The following is a 19,549-nucleotide window of genomic DNA, read 5'->3' as shown; positions in this document are numbered from 1 at the left end:
CCACACACACCACACACACAACAGACACACACCACACACACACCACAAACACCACACACACCACACACACACCACACACACCACACACACACCAGACACAACAGACACACACCAGACACATAACACACACACCACACACACCAGACACACCACAGACACACACCACACACACCAGACATACCACACGCACACCACACACACCGACAACCCACCTACACTGACCTGCAGACCAGCGCCCACCTAAAGGCTTAATGGTACTGGAGGGTGCTGTATTGGACTAACCCCAGACTGATGGAGCCGGAATCTGGACCCGGCCCATCTGCTGGGTTGAGGCAGGTTCTGCAGGAATGGGTAGCCGTGCTGCAGATGCTGGGATGAGTCTAATGTGGCCAATAAAAGTTTCCCCAGGGCCCAGAAAGCCGTTGGCATCCGAAGCCTCCCAGGGGTTAGCGGGCCGTGAAGCTAATGGGGTCATCCTGTCCCTGTGGAACTGTTACAGTGGCTTCTCACTCTACTGAGCAGGACTTACTCGGCCGTCTGTGGTCTGGCCCTGCTGCAACCTCTCCACAGCTGCTTCTCCCACTGCGTACCCTCTTCGGGCCATTCTGACGCAGCCGTGGTTCCCATAATGTGACATCGTGGTTCACCTGTGACACTGCCTTATTCTGGTCCACCCAGTCATCCAGGTGTGCCTCCTGCTCCTGCCATAGCAATCTGTGCACACCTCTGACCAGCACGTCATTTTGTAACGGTTTGTTACCTTGCCTGTCTCTCCTGGAGGGCAGAGATTTTTGTTCTTATTTCTAATACCTACTCAGCATCTGGCGTTTAGTGTTGATTCTGTAAATATTGGTTGGATGAATGAATGAAAGTCCCAATTCAGACAAGCACCAGGGGCTGTGAGGGAACCCAGTGGATGGATAGTATTGAGAGGTTCAGACAGACAGGCGGTTGGGATTTGGAAAAGTCCCTAATGAAGAGGCAGAGTGATGATTCCTGGGCACAGATGGGCTGGGAAAGGACAGATGCCAGCTCGAGAAGGCTGGGAGGCCTTAGCAGGTGCCCAGACAGGTTGCAGGGATGGGAAACAAGAATGCAGGTAACCAAGCTACGGTAGGAGATGGTCAGACATTCTCGGGACCAAAGCTCACATTCTGAACCAAAACACATGACCAGGGACAGCCTAGTAGCAGAAACACTAAGTCCAGATACTTTCCCTGCTCGCAGACGGGGTCCAATACAGAGAGAGAAGAGCCACAGAATCTGGAAATCAGGAGGGGCTTGGCAGCTTGAAGAGAGCATTCACCTTTTTTTCCCCATATACCAATTCAGTACAAAGGAGAAAAAAGGATTACGTTTTTGTAATTGAAATAATATTGAATGACGAATAAGGCTTGAAGCCCAGATTATATTTAACAAAATCTTATTTCTAGATTTGGGGCCACTGACTTCTAGGCATCTCAAGCCCACAACTCATTAACTCACATATTCAATAGGTATTTGTTGAGTTTCTAGAGTTCTGCACACTGGTCCTTGAACCCCTAGAGCTGTAGTCAAGCAGGCACAAGAAGTGCCCAAGGAATCCTAGGCTACGTGTGTCCATCAGTTCAAATCTGGAGGGATTTTTGTTGCTGAATGCCTGGACCACCGATATCACCCCACTTATTGCTGTAAAATAGTGTCACTGTAAACAGAGAACTCTGATTAAACACTGCATTTCTACTGCAGTGTGTTTCCTTTTAGTTTGAAGACTGTGACTGTAGAACACTCTGTTTTGTCTTGACTTCAGTCTTGTTGGCATTTGTTGACTAGCTCTTGGAGTTACATTCTTATATAGAGTTTTTGTTTAAAGGAACTCTACCTGCCTGCCTTTGGAGGACATCGTTTAAGTGGGGAACAGCTGTTCTCCTCCAGGCATTTTGGGCTAAGCCAGCCTGGTCTTCTCATGAACAGAACAAAGGCATACAGAATTTATGTCACAGATGGATTTTTGTGTGATAAAAATCACTTATTACTGAATGGAAGAATGGCCTATTCTCTTTAGAAATATGAGCATAACATCTAGTGTGCCTTTAGTAGTTTCCAACCTTGTTGGTTTAGTTTTAATTATTAAAATTGACTAAGTTAAGATGTGCCTTGTTTTCTGTGGTCAAACATTCCCTGAAAATTTGTGCATAAGACAGTTTTCTGTAAATGAAGTAATTTCAAATTCAAATAATTCTGAAATAATATTTGAAGGAATCAGATAGATTTTCAGTGTATATTCCTGGACCCTCTTTTGTTCTTTTGATCCACGTGTCTGTCCCTGTGCTAACATCACACTGTCTGGATTCCTTTGGCTTTGTAATAAGTTTTGAACTGGGTGATGTAAGCCATTCCACAATTCACTTTTGCTAAATTGCTTTGATAGTTCTAGGTCCTTTGCATTTCCATTAGTATCAGCTTGTCAATTTCTACAAAAGAGCCAGCTGGGATTTTGGTAGGAATTAGATTGAATCTGTAGATCAGTTTGGGGAGAAGTGCTGTCTAATAATATCGAGTCTTCCTGTCTATGAATAAGAAACCTGTCTTCGTTCATTTAGATATTATTTAATTTCTCTCAGAAATGTTTCACAGTTTTCAGTGTATTAGTCTTGAATTTCCTTTGTTAAATCTTTTCTTAACTATTTTATTCTTTTTCAATAAAAAAAGCCTGGGAAGTATGGAGAGCCGATCTGGTCCTTCTTTGATGCCCATGTGCCCAGGATCCCCTGTTAAGTGTTTGGCTGGTCTAGCCATCTGTATCTTCCCCTACTAGGATGGCAACCTCAGCTAGCCGAACTACAGGGTTTCCCCATTTGTTTTCTACTGAGTTTACAACTTTGTCAGCATCACGGAGCATCTGTTTCCACTCTCTGCTCCAAATCAAGTCAGCTGTCCATCTCCAGCACTAAAGCTGCTCGTTTTCAGGGCTCACCCTGCCCTGGGAGCGGGGGTGAGTATGGAGTAGACCCAGGCAGAAAGCTACTCTCTCTCTCACAGTCTGAGAGAGAGAGTAGCTTTTCATAAAGAAAAGCTTCCCAACTTGTTTGTTGTTGGTTAGTTTCAGAATCCTGAAATGGTTGTTTCTGAAAATTTTGTTCGGTTATATAACTGTTTTTGTCAACCTCTTTACTTACCATAGCCAGAAGTCCCACTAAAATATTTTAATTTATATAAATATCTTGACTACCATGAAATTCTCTTTATGAGATTCTATTTCTGTTGTTCGTGATTCTGTTAACAATCCACTAATTTTACTAATAGCCCATTTTAAATATTTTCCTCGCTAATTAGCAAAGTATTGGTGTTGATGGAGACAGAGAACATTATGGTGAGTGTCCTGACCCTGGACAGCCTTCCTTATTGGAATACGCCCTGACCACCCCAAGAGACACATCATTGATTTTAATACCAGCTGCAAATGGGTAGTTTAACCTAAGTAACACACACACACACACACACACACACACACGATATCACATGCACCAAGTCACTGTCTTTATATTGAAGTTTCTTAATTTCAGACACTGTACTAGTTACCGTTTATGTTTAGAGGATGCTCGTCTTGAGTCAATCAGTTTACATCCTCCGTTTCAAGACACTCAAGTCGGGGAGGGCTCTGGAAATTGCAACCCCCAGGAGGGAACAATTGCTGTACTCACAGAAGTTCTGGACTGGCCAGTGGGGAACCAATCTCAGAGGTTGAAAGAAGGGCTGACATCCTCCTGTAAACAAATTAGGCTCCTAACCACGCCAGCTTGTCCAGTGTAAAGGGCAAAGGATTGGAGAGTCAGCAGGGGGAGGTCTGTGCTGAGGTGCTGACCCGAGGGGGAGGGGCAAGTATGGAAAGTGCCACTTAGGACTAAAACAGAGAACTCGCCGTCCACAGTCCATTGGTTGAAAATGTGTACTTTGCTCAAAGTGGGGGACCTATATGTGAATCCTACTGCAGTGTGCAGGAAAGACAGGCTATTTGGTTTTTACTGGTTTGTTTGAAAAGAAAATGTATTAAAGAAGATGAATATGAAACGAGGACCTATATAGCACAGGGAACTATATTCAATATCTTGTAATAACCTATAATGGAAAAGAATCTGAAAAAGAACACACACACACACATACACACACATATATATAAAACTGAATCGCTTTGCTGTACGCCTGAAACATTGTAAATCAACTATACTTCAATTTAAAAAATAAAAAGAGAAGTTGTTTATAAATGTGGCCTGTTTGAGAGTCACCTATTCATGCGGTCCAGGCTGGGTTCTGATTCACTACTAATGTGTGGAAATAGACTAAATTTTCCCTATTATCATAATGAAAATATAGGGAAAAATTCAGAAAATGAAAGAAAAATAATATTAGAAATCTTACTTTAATATGATGGGGGCGGAGGGCTCAAGGTCACTGCTGTGTCCTTGACCTTTCCCAAGTCTCTCCAGCTGTCTTCCTCGCTAGGATGGGGAGACGGCCCCACCTTCTGAGGATGGCCCTGTTTTTGCTCAGAGGCTCTTTTGAAAATGCTTCCTCTCCTCTGTCACCTAGACATGGACCATGTCCCGGAAGCTCAAAGGCAAGGTCCCAGGGCAGCCAGGGGATGGATGCCATGCTGTCCCCTTTGGCCCACCCCACCCCCGTGTGTAAAGCCCCCTCCAGGCCTCTGTGAAAAGACATCAGGTCAGAATACCAGCACCATCAGGACAGGACAGGCTGCAAGGGCTGGGTCTCTGTCAGCAATAGGCAGTGCAGGTACATAGCCTTCTTTAAAATTGAACATCATCGAAGCATTTCACCATGTCTTCAATAGCATCATTTTCAACATGGATGAACCAGCCAGTGGCAGCATCACTCGGGTCGAACAGGACTGAGGAATCAAAACACTGGTTTGCTTTAATAGATTGTCCTGGTTGATGCTCAGGTGACCTTGTTTGTATGTTACCTCTTTAATTTTGGAGGCCTTGACCTTTTTTCCCTCTTTACAGTAAGCCAGAAAACTTTGTTTTAACCAATGTCCCGAATTCCCTCTAAAAATAATTGCCAAAGGTTTCCAACACATAAATGCAGTGCGGGGAATCTGGAGTTCTGGTTGAATAGTGACAGAAGACTCTGGAGGAAGTGTGATCTTACTCATCAGTCTGATGAACTTTGTTCCAGGGCTCGGCTGAATAGGCCAACCCCAGAGAGTTAGAGCTGGAAAAACCCCAAGAGACCATTTCATCTGCTGAAGTCAGAGTAGCAGCCCCAGGGAGATACTTAACCAGGAAGCAGTTCAGCTCCAGCCCTGCCCTGCAGAATCAGAATCTGCATTTGTAACAAGATCTCCAGCTGATTTGATAAAAGTTTGAGAAGCTCTGCTCCAACCCTCTCTTTGCCCAGTTGAGCACAGAATGACTTTCGTAAATCTTGTGCATAGTTCAATTATAAAGATCAAATCTGTGGATGCCAAGGGTCATTTTCTATTAATTCAACCTTAGGTCATGTTCACTTTTCTCATAGCACCGTTTTCATGTTGTGTGTCCCTGTCACCAGGAACTAGAGCATCTTTTCCGTCTTCACCCAGATTGCGCTGTGCTTGCAGGTGGGTTTGGGGAAACGTGGAAGGTCCTGCATCTATCCCTGTGAAACTTATACTGGATTTATTTTAGCCACTGTTGAGATTCCACTCATTCCAGGACACAGTGTGTTCACTTCCCATGCGTGTGATGCCTTGTTCTGTTGTTATCCACATGGGGACTAATCATATCGAACAAGGGAGTGCTGGGCACGTGGGGTGGAAAACCGAAATAGTGTTTGTAAATAGTTTTGGGGGAAAGTATACGCCTCCCGCTTTCCCCCTGAGAATGTGCCTGTATGGGGGATGGGCCTCTTCTGCTTTCCTTGGGACATCGGGTCATGGGGAGAGTCTGGATCACTGGCAGAGACGGCCAGCAAGCTGCTGTGACAGAGGGAAGAACTAGGTGTCTGCAGTTATGACAGGGCCAAAAGAAGAGGGGTTTAAACCAGAGAGAGGGGTCCTTGTTTACAAAAGCTACCGTGAGGTCCAGTAAACTGCAGGTGAACTGCACGCTGGGGATGGAGACCTTGACGAGGGCATTTTGAGTGATTTAAAGGAGGAGAATCCGAACTGAAGTTGAGTGAAGAGCCAGCGTGAGGCCAGGAACTGAAGAGAGTGATCACGATTCTCATATACATCCTTGACTTAGTAATAGCTCTAAAAAAATAGACCGATTATCCCATTAAGCGTATGTATCTAGATAAAGAAGCAGCCCAATCTCAGAAAAAACAATGGTACTAGAACTCAGAAAGTACAGTGTTATCAACCCCAGTGAGAATGATACCAAGATAATGTGACTCTGGACTTTTGATTGGGGTGTTTACTCTTAGCTGTCAAATGCGTTTGTCTGCTGTTGGACTCTGAGGTGGAAGATACTGCAAATGCTTTCGTGGTTTGTAAGCTGTCCCTCTCAGTATGTTCTGGAATAAATGGAGCTCTAATCCGGTGGATCCAGCCTCCTTGGGGTCATTGTCCTGGTGTTAGAGGCGGTAACGCATCGGGCATCTCGAATGCCAAGTGATCCAGTCAGAGGTCCATGGATGCTCGTGAGGACAGTCCCTGACTGACGCTTTCACAAGGCATATCCAGAACCAACTACATAATTTTAAGAGCTGGTGCAAAATGAAAATGTGGGCCCCCTTGTTTACATTATGAGAAATTTCAAGACAGTGTCAACAGGGCTGTAAACCAAGGGCGACTGCACACCCATGAAGTGGCCTTGGGTACGTCCCTAAAGAGCATGCCAAAGCTTTAAAGCATAAGCAAGTAAAATTTATATAATGGAGCACAGAAGTGGCAGAAGAAGGGGGAAGAAATAACTAAGACCTTGAAGCGTTCGTAGAAAAGTTGGTGGTTTTTGGAAGCGTTTAGCTGGTTAGGAAATGTTGAATTAATTGATGCTTTTAGGTATTTAAGCAAATGATATAAACATTGTAGACATAAATGATATTGATACAAGCAGAATATAACTGCATTTTCATTCAACAGAGCTGTCAACATTCCACCTAAAGGCTGCACTTGCTTTTGGATTTCCCTTTAAGCTGAGGAGGAGGAGGGAGGAGGGGCAGTGGCTTCCCAGGGCAATGGGAATAATATGAAATATCAAAATACTTATGGATGTTGAGGTGCTTTTGCACTTTGCCTGTGTGCTATAGTGATTTTGATCCTGTAGAGCTTTTTAATTCTTGCCCTTAAATTTCAGTTTTGTGGCAACAAAAGAGAAAACCTCTTGATGAATGAATTGTAGTTATGGTCTCTGCAACTAAACTTGGGTATTGAGTCAAAACCCGCAGTGTCATCAAATATAAGCATTAAGGAACCTTTGTGGCAGGAGGAGGCAGGTCTTGATAAGGTGTTAGTTTCTACAGACAGTATTCAGGCCTAGGTCCTCATAGCTTGTTTATCTTACAGTGAAAACCTCTGTCTTTGTCAAGGACACCTCCAGCCCATTGCTATGGAAATGGACTCTGGCAAAACCCTTCCAAGGCCTTTTGCCCACCACCCCATCTGGGTTTTCTGAGATTAAATTTCTTTTCATCTTCCCACGTGAGAAAAAAAGTCAAGGGTGTTAAATGCCATACTCCCAGGAGCTGGGATTTGACTTCTCCCTCAAGTTCCTGTGGGGTCTTTCTCTCTCTCTTTCCCATCTTTTTTTTTTTTTTTTTTTTCCCACTGTGCTGGAAAGGGCCTTGGAATCCCTAGAATATTTTAAAGCTTTTTCTTTTACTAACAGCCACCAATGATTAAATAGGTTTCGTCCAAAAACCAAGTATTTGCTTTTTGGGAACGGAGGGAGGGGCCGTTCATTCTCTGTCTCGGCTGAAAGGGGTCCGCTACAGCCCACAGGGGCTCAAGTCACTTTCCTTCACAAGTGCTCCCAAGTGGTAGATTTTTTGAGAAATAAAATAACTGGTAAGTTTGCAGAATTCTCATCAGAAACAGAAGCCCTGTTTGACACAAAGCAAGCAAAACTTTCATCTATTTCAACTTTAGTGTCGATGTTTTATTGTTTCAACATTCTGAAAATATTGGTATTTGATAAACAAAACAAGTAATGATTAAAGTGATTTTAATTTATAATAAATAACTTGAAATAGAATGTCTTTAAATGGTGTAGTTCTGTTTGGCAAAATGTTGGTTGTAGGTTTCTTGTGGGAAAGAAACAGGAATAAGGAATCCCTTATTGTCAGAAGCCGCTGTCAATGGCTGATGAATTAGAAGTAAAAGTGGGAAAACAGTTTAATTTATAATATTTTTCAAATACACCTACTTCATAATATACAGGTATATTTGTATTGTTTTCTGGGAAAAAAAGTTTGAGCTAAGATGAATTGTGCCACAGCTTGTAAAGAGCCTCCTGAACATATCTTAGGGGTTGGGATGCATTACTGTTAAGTAATTTCAGTTTAAACGTTCCTCTGTCTCTACCCCTCTCTCCTTTCATGTGTGGTCCTTAGCATCCACAGAGAGCGTGCCCTGAAAATACGCTCGTGTGCCAAATGTGGGAAATCAGATGATAACCTACATCTCATGAGGGTGATTATATTCCCTGGGAGAGAGGGAAAGTTTTCATTAGTTTCCTCAAGGCATCTCGTCTTCTGGTCCTGCAACCTAGCTGGCATTAAGGACTCATTTTCCACTTAGGGCCCCTGAGCTGGAGGCAGCTGCTTCTCCAGGCCACCTGGTCAGGTGGCTGAGGACTTCACCTGAGCAGGACATTAACTCCTGCCTTGGTCCAAGCCCCTCTCACCTTCACAATCCACCTGGATCCTCCTGGCTGCCCTTGTCCAGGGATGAGCTAGGTTCCTGGCAGAGGAGGTGGGAAAGCAGACTTACAGAGTCACCTACGCCATGAACTAACTCCTGGCTCCCAGCACTTTAGCCGAAGTGCTTTCCCTGCCTGGATGCTTGACCTTTTGGCGCCAGTGGACCCCTTTGACAAAGCTCACAGACCTATTCTCAGCATGTTTTTAATGCAAGGAGAATACAAAGAAAGCCAGATGTGTTAAACGATAGTGCTACCCCTGCATGGCTAGTCCCTTCTTATTTTTGAGGCAGCTACTCAAATGTCACCCCAGAGATGCCTTCCCTGTCAGCTTACAGAAAAATGAGAGGAGGGGATCGCTGTTTACAAATGTACGTTTAACTTGGATCCAGCTATACAGTGTTGCAAAGGCAACAACAGAAAGAATAATAAGAAGGAAAAGAGGAGAGGGAGGGCCGGAGGGTGAGGTGGGATGAGTGAGTCGGGCGAACACTCCTGCTCAGCCTTCTGTGCAGGGACACCCTGCCTTGGAGGAGGGTGGGGTGACCCGAGGGTCTGAGTTTCCGCCACGCCTCTTTCGTGATGCACAGCTTTCTGGGCTGCATGGTTCTTCTCTTTAAAGGTAGATCCTTTTCGTACTTGGTGACCCTTAAATGCAAACCAACTACTTCATCTAAAACTTAATCAGAGATACAGAGACTCCAATAGATGAAATATAACCATGAAAGTCTAATTATATTTGTATTAGTGATATACAATGATAATATGAAAATAATCATAGCAATTATTTATTGAGCCCTTCATACAATGTATTAGGCCCTTTATGACACAGTCTCATTTAATGCTCATAAATATTCCCAGGCATAGTGCTTCTCATTACACAGACAAGGAGACTGGGAGGGGAAGCCCTCAGCAGGCAACTGGTAGACCCGGAATTCAAGCCAAGGGCTTTCTGACTCAAAATCCCAAATGCTCACTTCTTACCCAAAGCTGCTGTTACAGGCACTAGTGATTCTAATAGAGGTGATAGTAAACCCATGATTAGAATGGACAGTCCATTTTAAGCCCGGACACCTCCAGGTTAGATATTAAATATGCCATTAAAAACGATCTGAACATATTTTCCCAGATACTTAACCTTAGCATTGCAAATCGTTTCCTTTTCAGAATATCACAATGACTCCGAGTATGGATTAGACAAATATAACATTTGGTAGAACCCCCAAATTTTTTTTATTCCAAAAAAGAAAAAAAAAAACTCATTAGAAAAAACTCATGCTTCTCTTACACCCCAAATGCATTAAGGCCACGAACGGTTGGCCCCGAATAATTTGAGAAATATTGATGAAGAAATTGCTGCAGTGAGCCTTGCACCTTGGCGCTAGTCAGTATTTTAGATACCCTATTTTTAAGATAGCAAAAATATTTTTTACTGGGAAAAAGCCCAGAAACTTTTAAAAACAAATTATTCAATGTGGAAAGTATCTCAGCTAAAAACTGCGCTAATCATGTGTAGTAGCATTTTTTTGCCCTCAGTTTCGTGGTGGTTTTCACCTACTATTAATGAGGGAGTTTCCAGTAGATGAAAGTGGTCCTAAAATGCATTTAAGAAGGCCAAGTGGACCCAGACTGTGAATAAAGGGTTTTAAAAAAGAAAAGAAACTACTGGTGAGTGAGAAGGAATTTATTTCACGCTCGATGGAGTTTGGTGTCATGAAGCCTTTAGCTACTGGTTAAGTATAGGGGTGGAAAAATGATTCCATTGTGTGTCCCGAATGGGGGCAGAAGTACAAATCACAGTTAACACTAACTAAAGTAAATAATGTCTCTCAACAAAAATGTATAGTCGTCTAATATATTAAGTGCACGGCCAAGTGATGGGAAACTGTGTCACATGTGCCTGCTGCAGACCTCGTTCTGCCTTTGATTTTTATGTGTAAAGCCGAACTTTTGTTCTTGGCAGGTTCTTGATCCCAGTGCCCTTTCTGACCGTTTGATTTCCTATTTCTCCCCCTACCTGAAGCTCACGTTAGTTGCCCTTTATTGAAATATTTCAGTAGTCTTTGAAAAGGTTCAGCAACCTGAGGAATTTTTTAAAATTCTTCTTCAAACATGCTTCCTCCAGTACAAATTTCCAACTTTCTTTCATATTCTAGCAGCTGTGGTCATATGCAACAAGGAATAATAATTATTCTAGAACTATGAAGTGAGAGCAAATGTAATAGGTAAGGAATAATTTTTAGTGAATTTTTTTCCCCAAATATGAGCTTATCTGAGAAGAAAGATTTAGTTTTAGTGAAAGGCAACCCTATAGATTTTAGAAATTAGTCAGTTCAAGGTGTTTCTACACAACCATGCTAACAAAGGGACTTATCTTTCTTTTTACTAAAAGTGTTTTTAGAATACCAGCCAGGTAAGGAGGTATGGAAGTGCTTTAAAACCTGTCTAGTGTAAGACCTACCTGATTCCTACAATTGAGATATTATTCACCAAAGTTATGTTATGTTCACAAGGTTTAAAATTCTTTTTCTCAGTGACTCAGAGCACAGGCTCCTGAGTAAAGAGGCAGGTGCCCTCCTGACCCCCGCCCCCTTCACCCTCCACCTCCCCAATAACTCAAGGCCCTTGCAGGTCGGGGTGGGGGGAGCTCCGGGCAGGAAGTGGGCTGTTCTCTTGATGTCCAGCAACTGGAGGGGGAGAAAAAAAGAGAAAGTGGGAACATTTTTTTAGTGGTAAAGGATTTGTTGATAGAGAAATGCATTGTTAAATTAGTTCCTGTGACCTTTTTTCTTCTCCTTGCTTGGCTAGTCTGTGAGAAGGGAAGGGGTAGAGTTGATTGCACTGCAAATCGAAATGCATAGACGTGGTCCAGAGCCTGGAAAACACCACTGTAGCTATTTGGATGTAACACCGCAGTTATTAAAATTAATATTTACCTCGGTACCAAACAGAATAAATATCAGCTCCTCCCCCCATGTAAGTACGACTCCCAAGAATTACATGTCGCTTTAGGAACTAGATAATTGCCTAAAATGTAAGTGTCTAACTACTGGTTGAGAAAAATAATAATTTGGGGACCTGCATAATTAAATGTAAAGGTGCATCTATTTTTTCATAAAGCCTTTTTAATTGACAAAGAAATCCCTTTAAAAGAATATGATAAAAATGACCAACTTTAAGTTAAAAACGAAAAAATACACAACATATTAAAACTTTATATGATGTAAGCCTGTGTTATGTTTCAAAATTAAGAGTAATGCTCTAGAATACAATATTCCATAACTATTTTCTATTGAGAGGCTAAGGGTCTATTGATTTGAGTAGGGCCGTTCTCCTAGGATAGAACTGCTAATAGGTAGCTCTGTTTTATGTGAAAAGTCTTTGGAAGACTACCTAATAAGTTATTTTTTTTCTATTTATATTTCTTTTTATTTTGACTGAACCATAAGTTATTTTTTTTAATAGTTGCATGGTGAGTTTTTTTTAAATATAGAAACTCATAAAAATAACCATTTTTATTTTATAATTTAAATTATTAAAATATTTGTAATAGAAAAGGTTGGGAACTCCCTTGCGGTTCAGTGGTTAGGACTCCGCATTCTCACTGCTGAGGGCCTGGATTCAACTGCTGGTTGGGGAACTAAGATCCCACATCCCACAAGCCATGAGGCGTGGCCAAAGGAAAAAAAAAAAAAGGTCATTGAAAATATTAAGCAGTACCTAAAAAATAAAAATTAAATACATGAATTCCTTCTAGATTACTAAAATTATATTGTGCTTTTTCAAATTTCACTGGAAAAGAAATATTTTAGAGATAATATTGATTCTATGCCCTTTATAAAGAAAAGTTTATCTTCTGTGACCTTGAGTCAAGTTCTGGTAAATTAGAGGAAGCCCGCTTAACTGAAACCCCTCCTTCTCACACTACCTGAGTTCACAACATCCATTCGTGAAGAACACCTCTTCTGTATCACCTGCCCCATCCTTTCTAGAACTTTATAGAATCTTCACTGCTATGATCCTCTTTACCAAGATAAAGTCAAATCTCTAAAGAACCCAATGGAGTTATTTTTCTCACAGTCATCCAAAGGTTGTTTTCTGAAGAGTTTGGATCAGCTGCTTAAAGATAAAAATCTCTGGAGACAAAGAGATTATACAAAGACAGAGATTCATACTGACTTGAAGAGAATTTTGAAAACTGGTTCTTTGTGTTCTAATGTTTTCTTCACCAAAACAAACAGGCAGTAAAGAAAGCAAAGAGAGAGAAATCCTAGATAATCATAGGAAAGACCTCGTAAGTACTAGCAGAGGCACCTGGAACAAAGTGAACACAGGATGGATGTCCTAGGTGAAAGTTGCTTGAATTTCAGTGGCAAATACGGGTTTTGGGTCATTTGAACCTTGTCTTAAAACCTACTTTCCCAACATTTTATTATGAACATTTTCAATCAGAAAAGTGGAAAGAACTGTACAGTGAACATCTACGCTCCTACCTAGATTCTGCAACGAACATTTACCTACTCTCTTCCTCACCTGTCCATCCATGTATCCATCTCTACCCTTCAATCCAGGTTAATTTTTTGATGCATTTCCAAGTGAGTTAAAGACCTAAGTATACTTTGCTCCTAAACTGTTCAGGATTTGCATCAATATTTTTATGACTCTTTTTAAAAAAAATTTTTTTATGACTTTTATTTTTTGAGGTCACATCAACCTATAGCGGAATACACAAATCTACCCAAACCTTGTGCATTCTGTGATTTTTCACACCTGCGTGTGCCTGTGCAATGCAAACCTTTATCAGGTAGAGAATGGAGCCCAACCCCACAAAATTCCCTCCAGTCCCCTCATGGTTAGTCCGCATCCTTTGCAACTGCTCTTCGGTTTTTCCTATAGATGAGCTTTGCTTGTCCTAGAATTTCATGTAAATGAAATTGACATATATACTGCTTTCCTATAGGGCTCCCTCCACTCAGCATGTGAACTTACCATCTTTTTCTTTCTTTTTTTTCTTTCTATTTATTATTTTATTTTTTTAAATTAATTTTTTTTTTTTTTGGCCACACCGCGCGGCTTGTGGGATCTCAGTTCCCCAACCAGGGATTGTACCCGGGCCACGGCAGTAAAAGTGCCAAGTCCTAACTACTAGGCCACCATGGAACTCCCCTCCTTTTTTTTTTTTAATTGAGGTATAGTTGATTTACAATGTTTCAGGTGTGAAATGATTCATTTATATATATAGATATATTCTTTTTCAGATTCTTTTCCATTATAGGTTATTCTGTGATACTGAGTAGAGTTCCCTGTGCTATACAGTAGGTCCTGATTGTTTCTCTGTTTTATATACAGTAGTGTGTATCTGTTAATCCCAAATTCCTAATTCATCCCTCTCCCCTCCTTTCCCCTTTGGTAACTGTAAGTTTGCCATCTCTTTCTGATTTACTTGCAAAGTGAGATGAAGTGATCTGACCTTTCGGTTTCAAGTGGCGGAGCTGATCTGGTGCCTTTGGACTTTCAGGGCTGTTCCCTGCCATTCTCAACCTTGCCAGCAATGCCCACATCAGCACCAACGCGACCTGCGGGGAGAAGGGGCCGGAGACATACTGCAAGCTGGTGGAGCACGTGCCCAGGAGGGCCATGCGCAACGCCCAGTGCCGGCTCTGCGACGGCAGCAGTGCCAACCCCAAAGGCAAGTGGCGCCCCCTTCGGGAGGACCCGTGGAAATGTACACCTTCTCAACCGACTACTGGAGACTTGTGTTAGGGAGCCACAGACCTGCGTTCTCCTCACCTGTTCATTTCCACTGATTTTACAGTTTAGAAGTTAAAAAACTTAAACCAGAAGCTGAGAGCATTGCGTGTTGTTGTTTTCTTTCAACAGAACGCCATCCCATATCAAATGCCATCGATGGCACGAATAACTGGTGGCAGAGTCCTAGCATCCAAAACGGGAGAGAGTACCACTGGGTCACAATCACTCTGGACTTGAGACAGGTGGGTAAGGCCAGAGCCACTGCAGGAGGCCTGTGGGTTGCTGGGTTGTAATCTCATGAGCTTCCGGAAAGTCCACTTGTTTCTTAATACGTTTACATTCTGGTCTCACTGCTTTTCCACCCGGTGAATTTAAGTGAGACACAGAAGTTGTCCTTGGTACCGTTTCTTGTCACGTTTATCGTGCCCAGGTATCCTTGGGGAGGTGAGTGGAGTGTTTCCACGTGGTCTGATGTTCTTAGAAGCTATGTCGGGACGCTGATCATCCATCCGCCCAGGATGCCACGCCAGGCGGTACCCAGGTGTCCACACACACTGCAGGTGGCATCACAAAACGCATGCATTTCCAGCCTTTTGAGCTTGTTATCTTGCTGTTATCGCTATGCAGCTGTTGTAAAAGGGTTCTACGTAGAAAACAAAGCTTAGAAACAAAAGAGGATAGTCTTAAACCTCTGGACACTGCCTCACCCCTGTCACGCCGTCTGCGAGGGCTGTGAGTACCTGGGGTTGTTGATTACTGCTGTGAGCAAGCCTTCAGCACAAGCTGAGAAAGGCAGCGTTTAAATGGCTCAGACCCCACTTGCATCCCCTTGCTTTGCTTTAAGACCACATAGGAGAATGGAGAGAAACATGGTACGGGCTCTGGCTGCTCCAGATATTTCTGGGGAAGGGAAGGAGAAGGAAAGAAATCTGAGTGGAAAGGATGAAAAAGAAAGGTGGCAGCTGTTGTCAAATTTCTGATTTCAGTTCTCCAGAAAAGTGATGGCATAGCCTTCTTATTTATGTCCATTCCGTTTCTCTTGGGTTAGAACTCATCACTGTCGTGTGAAATATCCTTGAAAGAGACAACTAGTTGAAATGTGCACTGTAGGATGGAAATAGGAATTTTGGCGATCTCATGATGAAAAGTCGTAATTCTTTGAATAAGTGATCATTAAAAAATATGTAGGGGGCTTCCCTGGTGGTGCAGTGGTTGAGAGTCCGCCTGCCGAAGCAGGGGTCGCAGGTTCATGCCCCGGTCCGGGAAGATCCCACATGCTGCGGAGCGGCTGGGCCCGTGAGCCATGGCCGCTGGGCCTGCGTGTCTGGAGCCTGTGCTCCGCAACAGGAGAGGCCACAACAGTGAGAGGCCCGCGTATCGCAAAAAAAAAAAAAAAAAAAAAAATGTAGGATTTTAAGTAGAAAACAAGACAATACTGTGCCTGTTCGTGCACAAGGAACTTTTGAGCTCTAATCGTAACAGTAAATGAGGTAGTAAAATGTGAAGTTCAGAAGACATTTTTAAAGTTCAGGTTCATAGTATCAACATTTAAGTGAAATAATACTTCTGGGTGTTTCCAGCCACGAATCCTGAATTAATATGTCATGCCTTTGTATTTTCAAATCTGCCTGAAGGAAGAGAGAAAAAAGCCCCTTTTTGCCCTGGTTTTTGTTTTTGTTTCAGTGGTAAGGATGCTTCTGCAGGAAATGTTGGTTTTCTCATCATCTTTTCAATGTATTTTCCTTCTTTAAGGGAAAAACTACAACATTTTCATCATTACAAATGCGATACTACGTTGTTTATCTTGCAATTTGTCAATTTTGACTTCTCCTAACAGGAGATCTTTTTGCTGTAAGTTGGACTGAATCAGCTTGAGGAATTCGGGGGCCTCACTTTTAGGTCTTTAAGGCATATTCAAACACAAGCATACACACAGAATTATAGGCTTCTAAGTACTTTCTAGTGTTTTTACATAAGCTTCTAAATTGAGATTATTTAAAATAACAAAATACTCAGAATTTTCTTTACCTTTTACACAACGTAAAGTTTCTACTGTGCTTTCAGTTTAAAAAAAGTGCAATATGATTATCGCTGAGCAAACCTTTCTCAGATATTTATTTATTGAGTCTTTTTATTGTGAAAATGTTTGAATATGTAGAAAACAGTATTATTGTGACACACACATACCCACCCCCGAGATTCAGGAATTTTTAAGCAGTTTGTCACATTTGTTTCATCTTGGGAACACTTTGCAAGTGAATTGCAGTCATGGTGACATTGGACCAATACAAGATTTTTTGTATCTTCAGAAAATAGGACATTTGTTCTGAATAGGCACCAGGCCATTAGCTAACAAAACTAACAGTAATTTCCTAGTAACTATTTCTCCACCCATATCCAGTTGTCCCAATTTAGCCACCGATGTCTTTTATAGCTTTTCTTTTTCTTTTTCAAACCAGGATCAGTAAGAAATACTCATTGCATTTGATGCCTGTTATGTGCTTGTTAAATCTCTTCTAATCTGAATTGTCCTCCCTTACGTTTTTAAAAATGATATTCAATTTTTGAATAGATGAGGCCAGTTGTCTTGTAGAATATCCTACATTCTGGATTTGTCTGGTGGTTTCATTGTGATTTTGTTAACATGTTCCTTTATGCCCTCTATTTCTTATGAACTAAACTCAGCTCTAAAGTCTTGATTACTTTCCAGTTAAATATTTTTGGCCAGAACCCACCGTTGGCGATCCTGGCTGCTCTGTTGCATCCAGAGCTGGTTGTCCCATGAGGAGTGAGGCTATCTTTGGGTCCTGCTTAGGTATTGACAGCTGGATGGCTCCCTTCCGCCTCATCTCATCCTTGTTTCCTGGGCCTCATTGACACTCAGCTCTAGAATGTGGTTATACCTTCTGATGACTTTTCTGTCGTCAAAGTCTGTGTATTTCCCTGTCAGGCCAACAATTCACCAGCTGCTAGTTAATTTCTAGATTATACACCCCATGAGGGCAGGGACCACAGCTGTCTGCTTCCTCCTTTCTTTTTCCTCTTCCCTTTTCCTTCCCTGTTAACGTTTATGGAGGCTTGACTTCACACCCTGACGTCGGCAGAGGTGAGGCAGTGAGTGTGTAATCACACTGTGAATCAGTGCTTTATTTTCACACTCCCCTCCTTTTTTTGGTTCACAGCCTGATTAAAAGATGACCATCAACTAATAACCCATTGACTGCTTTGTTTCACTCCTTTAAAAACGTAAACTCTGGGGGCTTCCCTGGTGGCGCAGTGGTTGAGAGTCCGTCTGCCGATGCAGGGGACACGGGTTCGTGCCCCGGTCCGGGAGGATCCTACATGCCGCGGAGCGGCTGGGCGCGTGAGCCATGGCCGCTGAGCCTGCGCGTCCGGAGCCTGTGCTCCGCAACGGAAGAGGCCACAACAGTGAGAGGTCCGCGTACCGCAAAAAAAAAAAAAGTAAACTCTGAAGTACAGGTCTCTAAAGTAAAATTAGGCAGACCTCAGTGTTATCAGGAATCAACAATTTCATGTTGTAAATGTGTTCATGTAACTTAATAGATATGTCAGCCCCTGAGGTTTTATGACCAAATCAGTCAGTTTCGTTCTGTTTTGGCAAATGCCATAGACATTGATTCCATTCTTCATTCTCTAGTTGATGACAGCTGTGGAAATTATGACATTTTAGCCTCTGTATATAATGTTTGGTTACCTGAAAGATAAACTAAAGAAAAGATAAAAAGTGGTGTTATCAGAAAGTCCATAAATGTTGTGTGGTTTGCAATAAGATTTAACTACGGAGTGTTTGCTTTAGTAACACATTACAAGAGGAACGATTAGATTTATTTCTTTACTTCTTTAAAGTAATGCCTGCTATTCATTTCTTGCATCGATTCACCATATTTTAGAATTTACGCTGATATCTAGCAATGTCTTACTTAAAAAGAAAACAATCTGTGGGAATTGAATGAGTGCGGTAGTTTTAAGAAAAAAAATAAAACTGACGAGTCACTTTAACAAATGTAAAACTAACATATACATGGGTGGCGTCCAGTCATAAACTATTGCTCACTGTCCAATGACCTAGCATGATACCATGGACATGAGCCCAGGATCTCTTGTGATAACTTAAAATTTTAAAGAAATCATTCTGAGAGAGTGAGCATACCCATTTGATAGATCTTGAATTTTGTGATTGTCAGCATTATTTTAGTTGTTAATTATATTAAACTGTATATATTCTATTAAATATATTAAAATGTATTCCTATGGTAGAGTTTCTCAACTTAAGAACTCAAGGATTTCCAGTTTGAGATACTCTAAGTTAAGACACTGGGCAGATAAAAAGATGTTCAACATCTTTCATCATTAGAGAAAAGAAAATCCACAATGAGATACCACTTTTCACCCATTAACATGGCTATTATCAAAAAACAGAAAATAAAGGTTGGTGAGGGTGTGGAGAGATTGGAACCCTTGTGCATTGCTGGTTGGGAACGTAAAATGGTGCAACACTATGGAAAACAGTGTTGTGGCTTCTCAAAAAGTTAAACAGAATTTCCATATGATCCAGCAGTTCCACTTCTAGCTATATCCCCAAAGGAATTGAAAGCAGGAATTCAAAATGATATTTGCACACCCATGTGTTATGGCAGCCTATTCACAGTAGCTGAAAGGTGGAAGGAACCAAGTGTCCATCAACAGTGAATCGATAAACAAAATGTGGTCTGTACATAGCACGGATTATTTTGCCTTAAAAAGGAAGCAAATTGTGATATATGAACAACGTGGATGAACTTGAAAGTGTGTTAAGTGAAATGAGCCAGACACAAAAGGACAAACATTGTATGATTCCACTTACATGCAGTCCCTAGAACAGTCATGTCTATGGAGGCAGAAAGCGCCAGGTGCTGAGCAGAGGGGGATGGGGAGTGAGCGGTAATGGGTGCAGA

At 41.9% G+C, this 19,549-nt stretch overlaps 1 protein-coding gene across 1 annotated transcript in view; it reads left to right on the top strand.

Annotated features, from left to right (window-relative positions):
- Window positions 1-19,549, top strand: part of LAMA1 (laminin subunit alpha 1) — a 160,176-nt gene that overhangs the window by 8,694 nt on the left and 131,933 nt on the right. The window contains exons 2-3 of the mRNA XM_029222204.1: window positions 14,362-14,532; window positions 14,724-14,836. Of these exons, the coding sequence (XP_029078037.1) occupies window positions 14,362-14,532; window positions 14,724-14,836 (284 nt within the window). The remainder of the gene's footprint in view (window positions 1-14,361; window positions 14,533-14,723; window positions 14,837-19,549) is intronic.

Source organism: Monodon monoceros, unplaced genomic scaffold (assembly GCF_005190385.1).
Source record: "Monodon monoceros isolate NGI ecotype Baffin Bay Population unplaced genomic scaffold, NGI_Narwhal_1 Super_Scaffold_1, whole genome shotgun sequence".
Classification (NCBI taxonomy): Eukaryota; Metazoa; Chordata; class Mammalia; order Artiodactyla; family Monodontidae; genus Monodon; species Monodon monoceros.
Note: the sequence above shows the minus strand (reverse complement) of the source record. Positions and strands in the feature narration are given on the sequence as shown.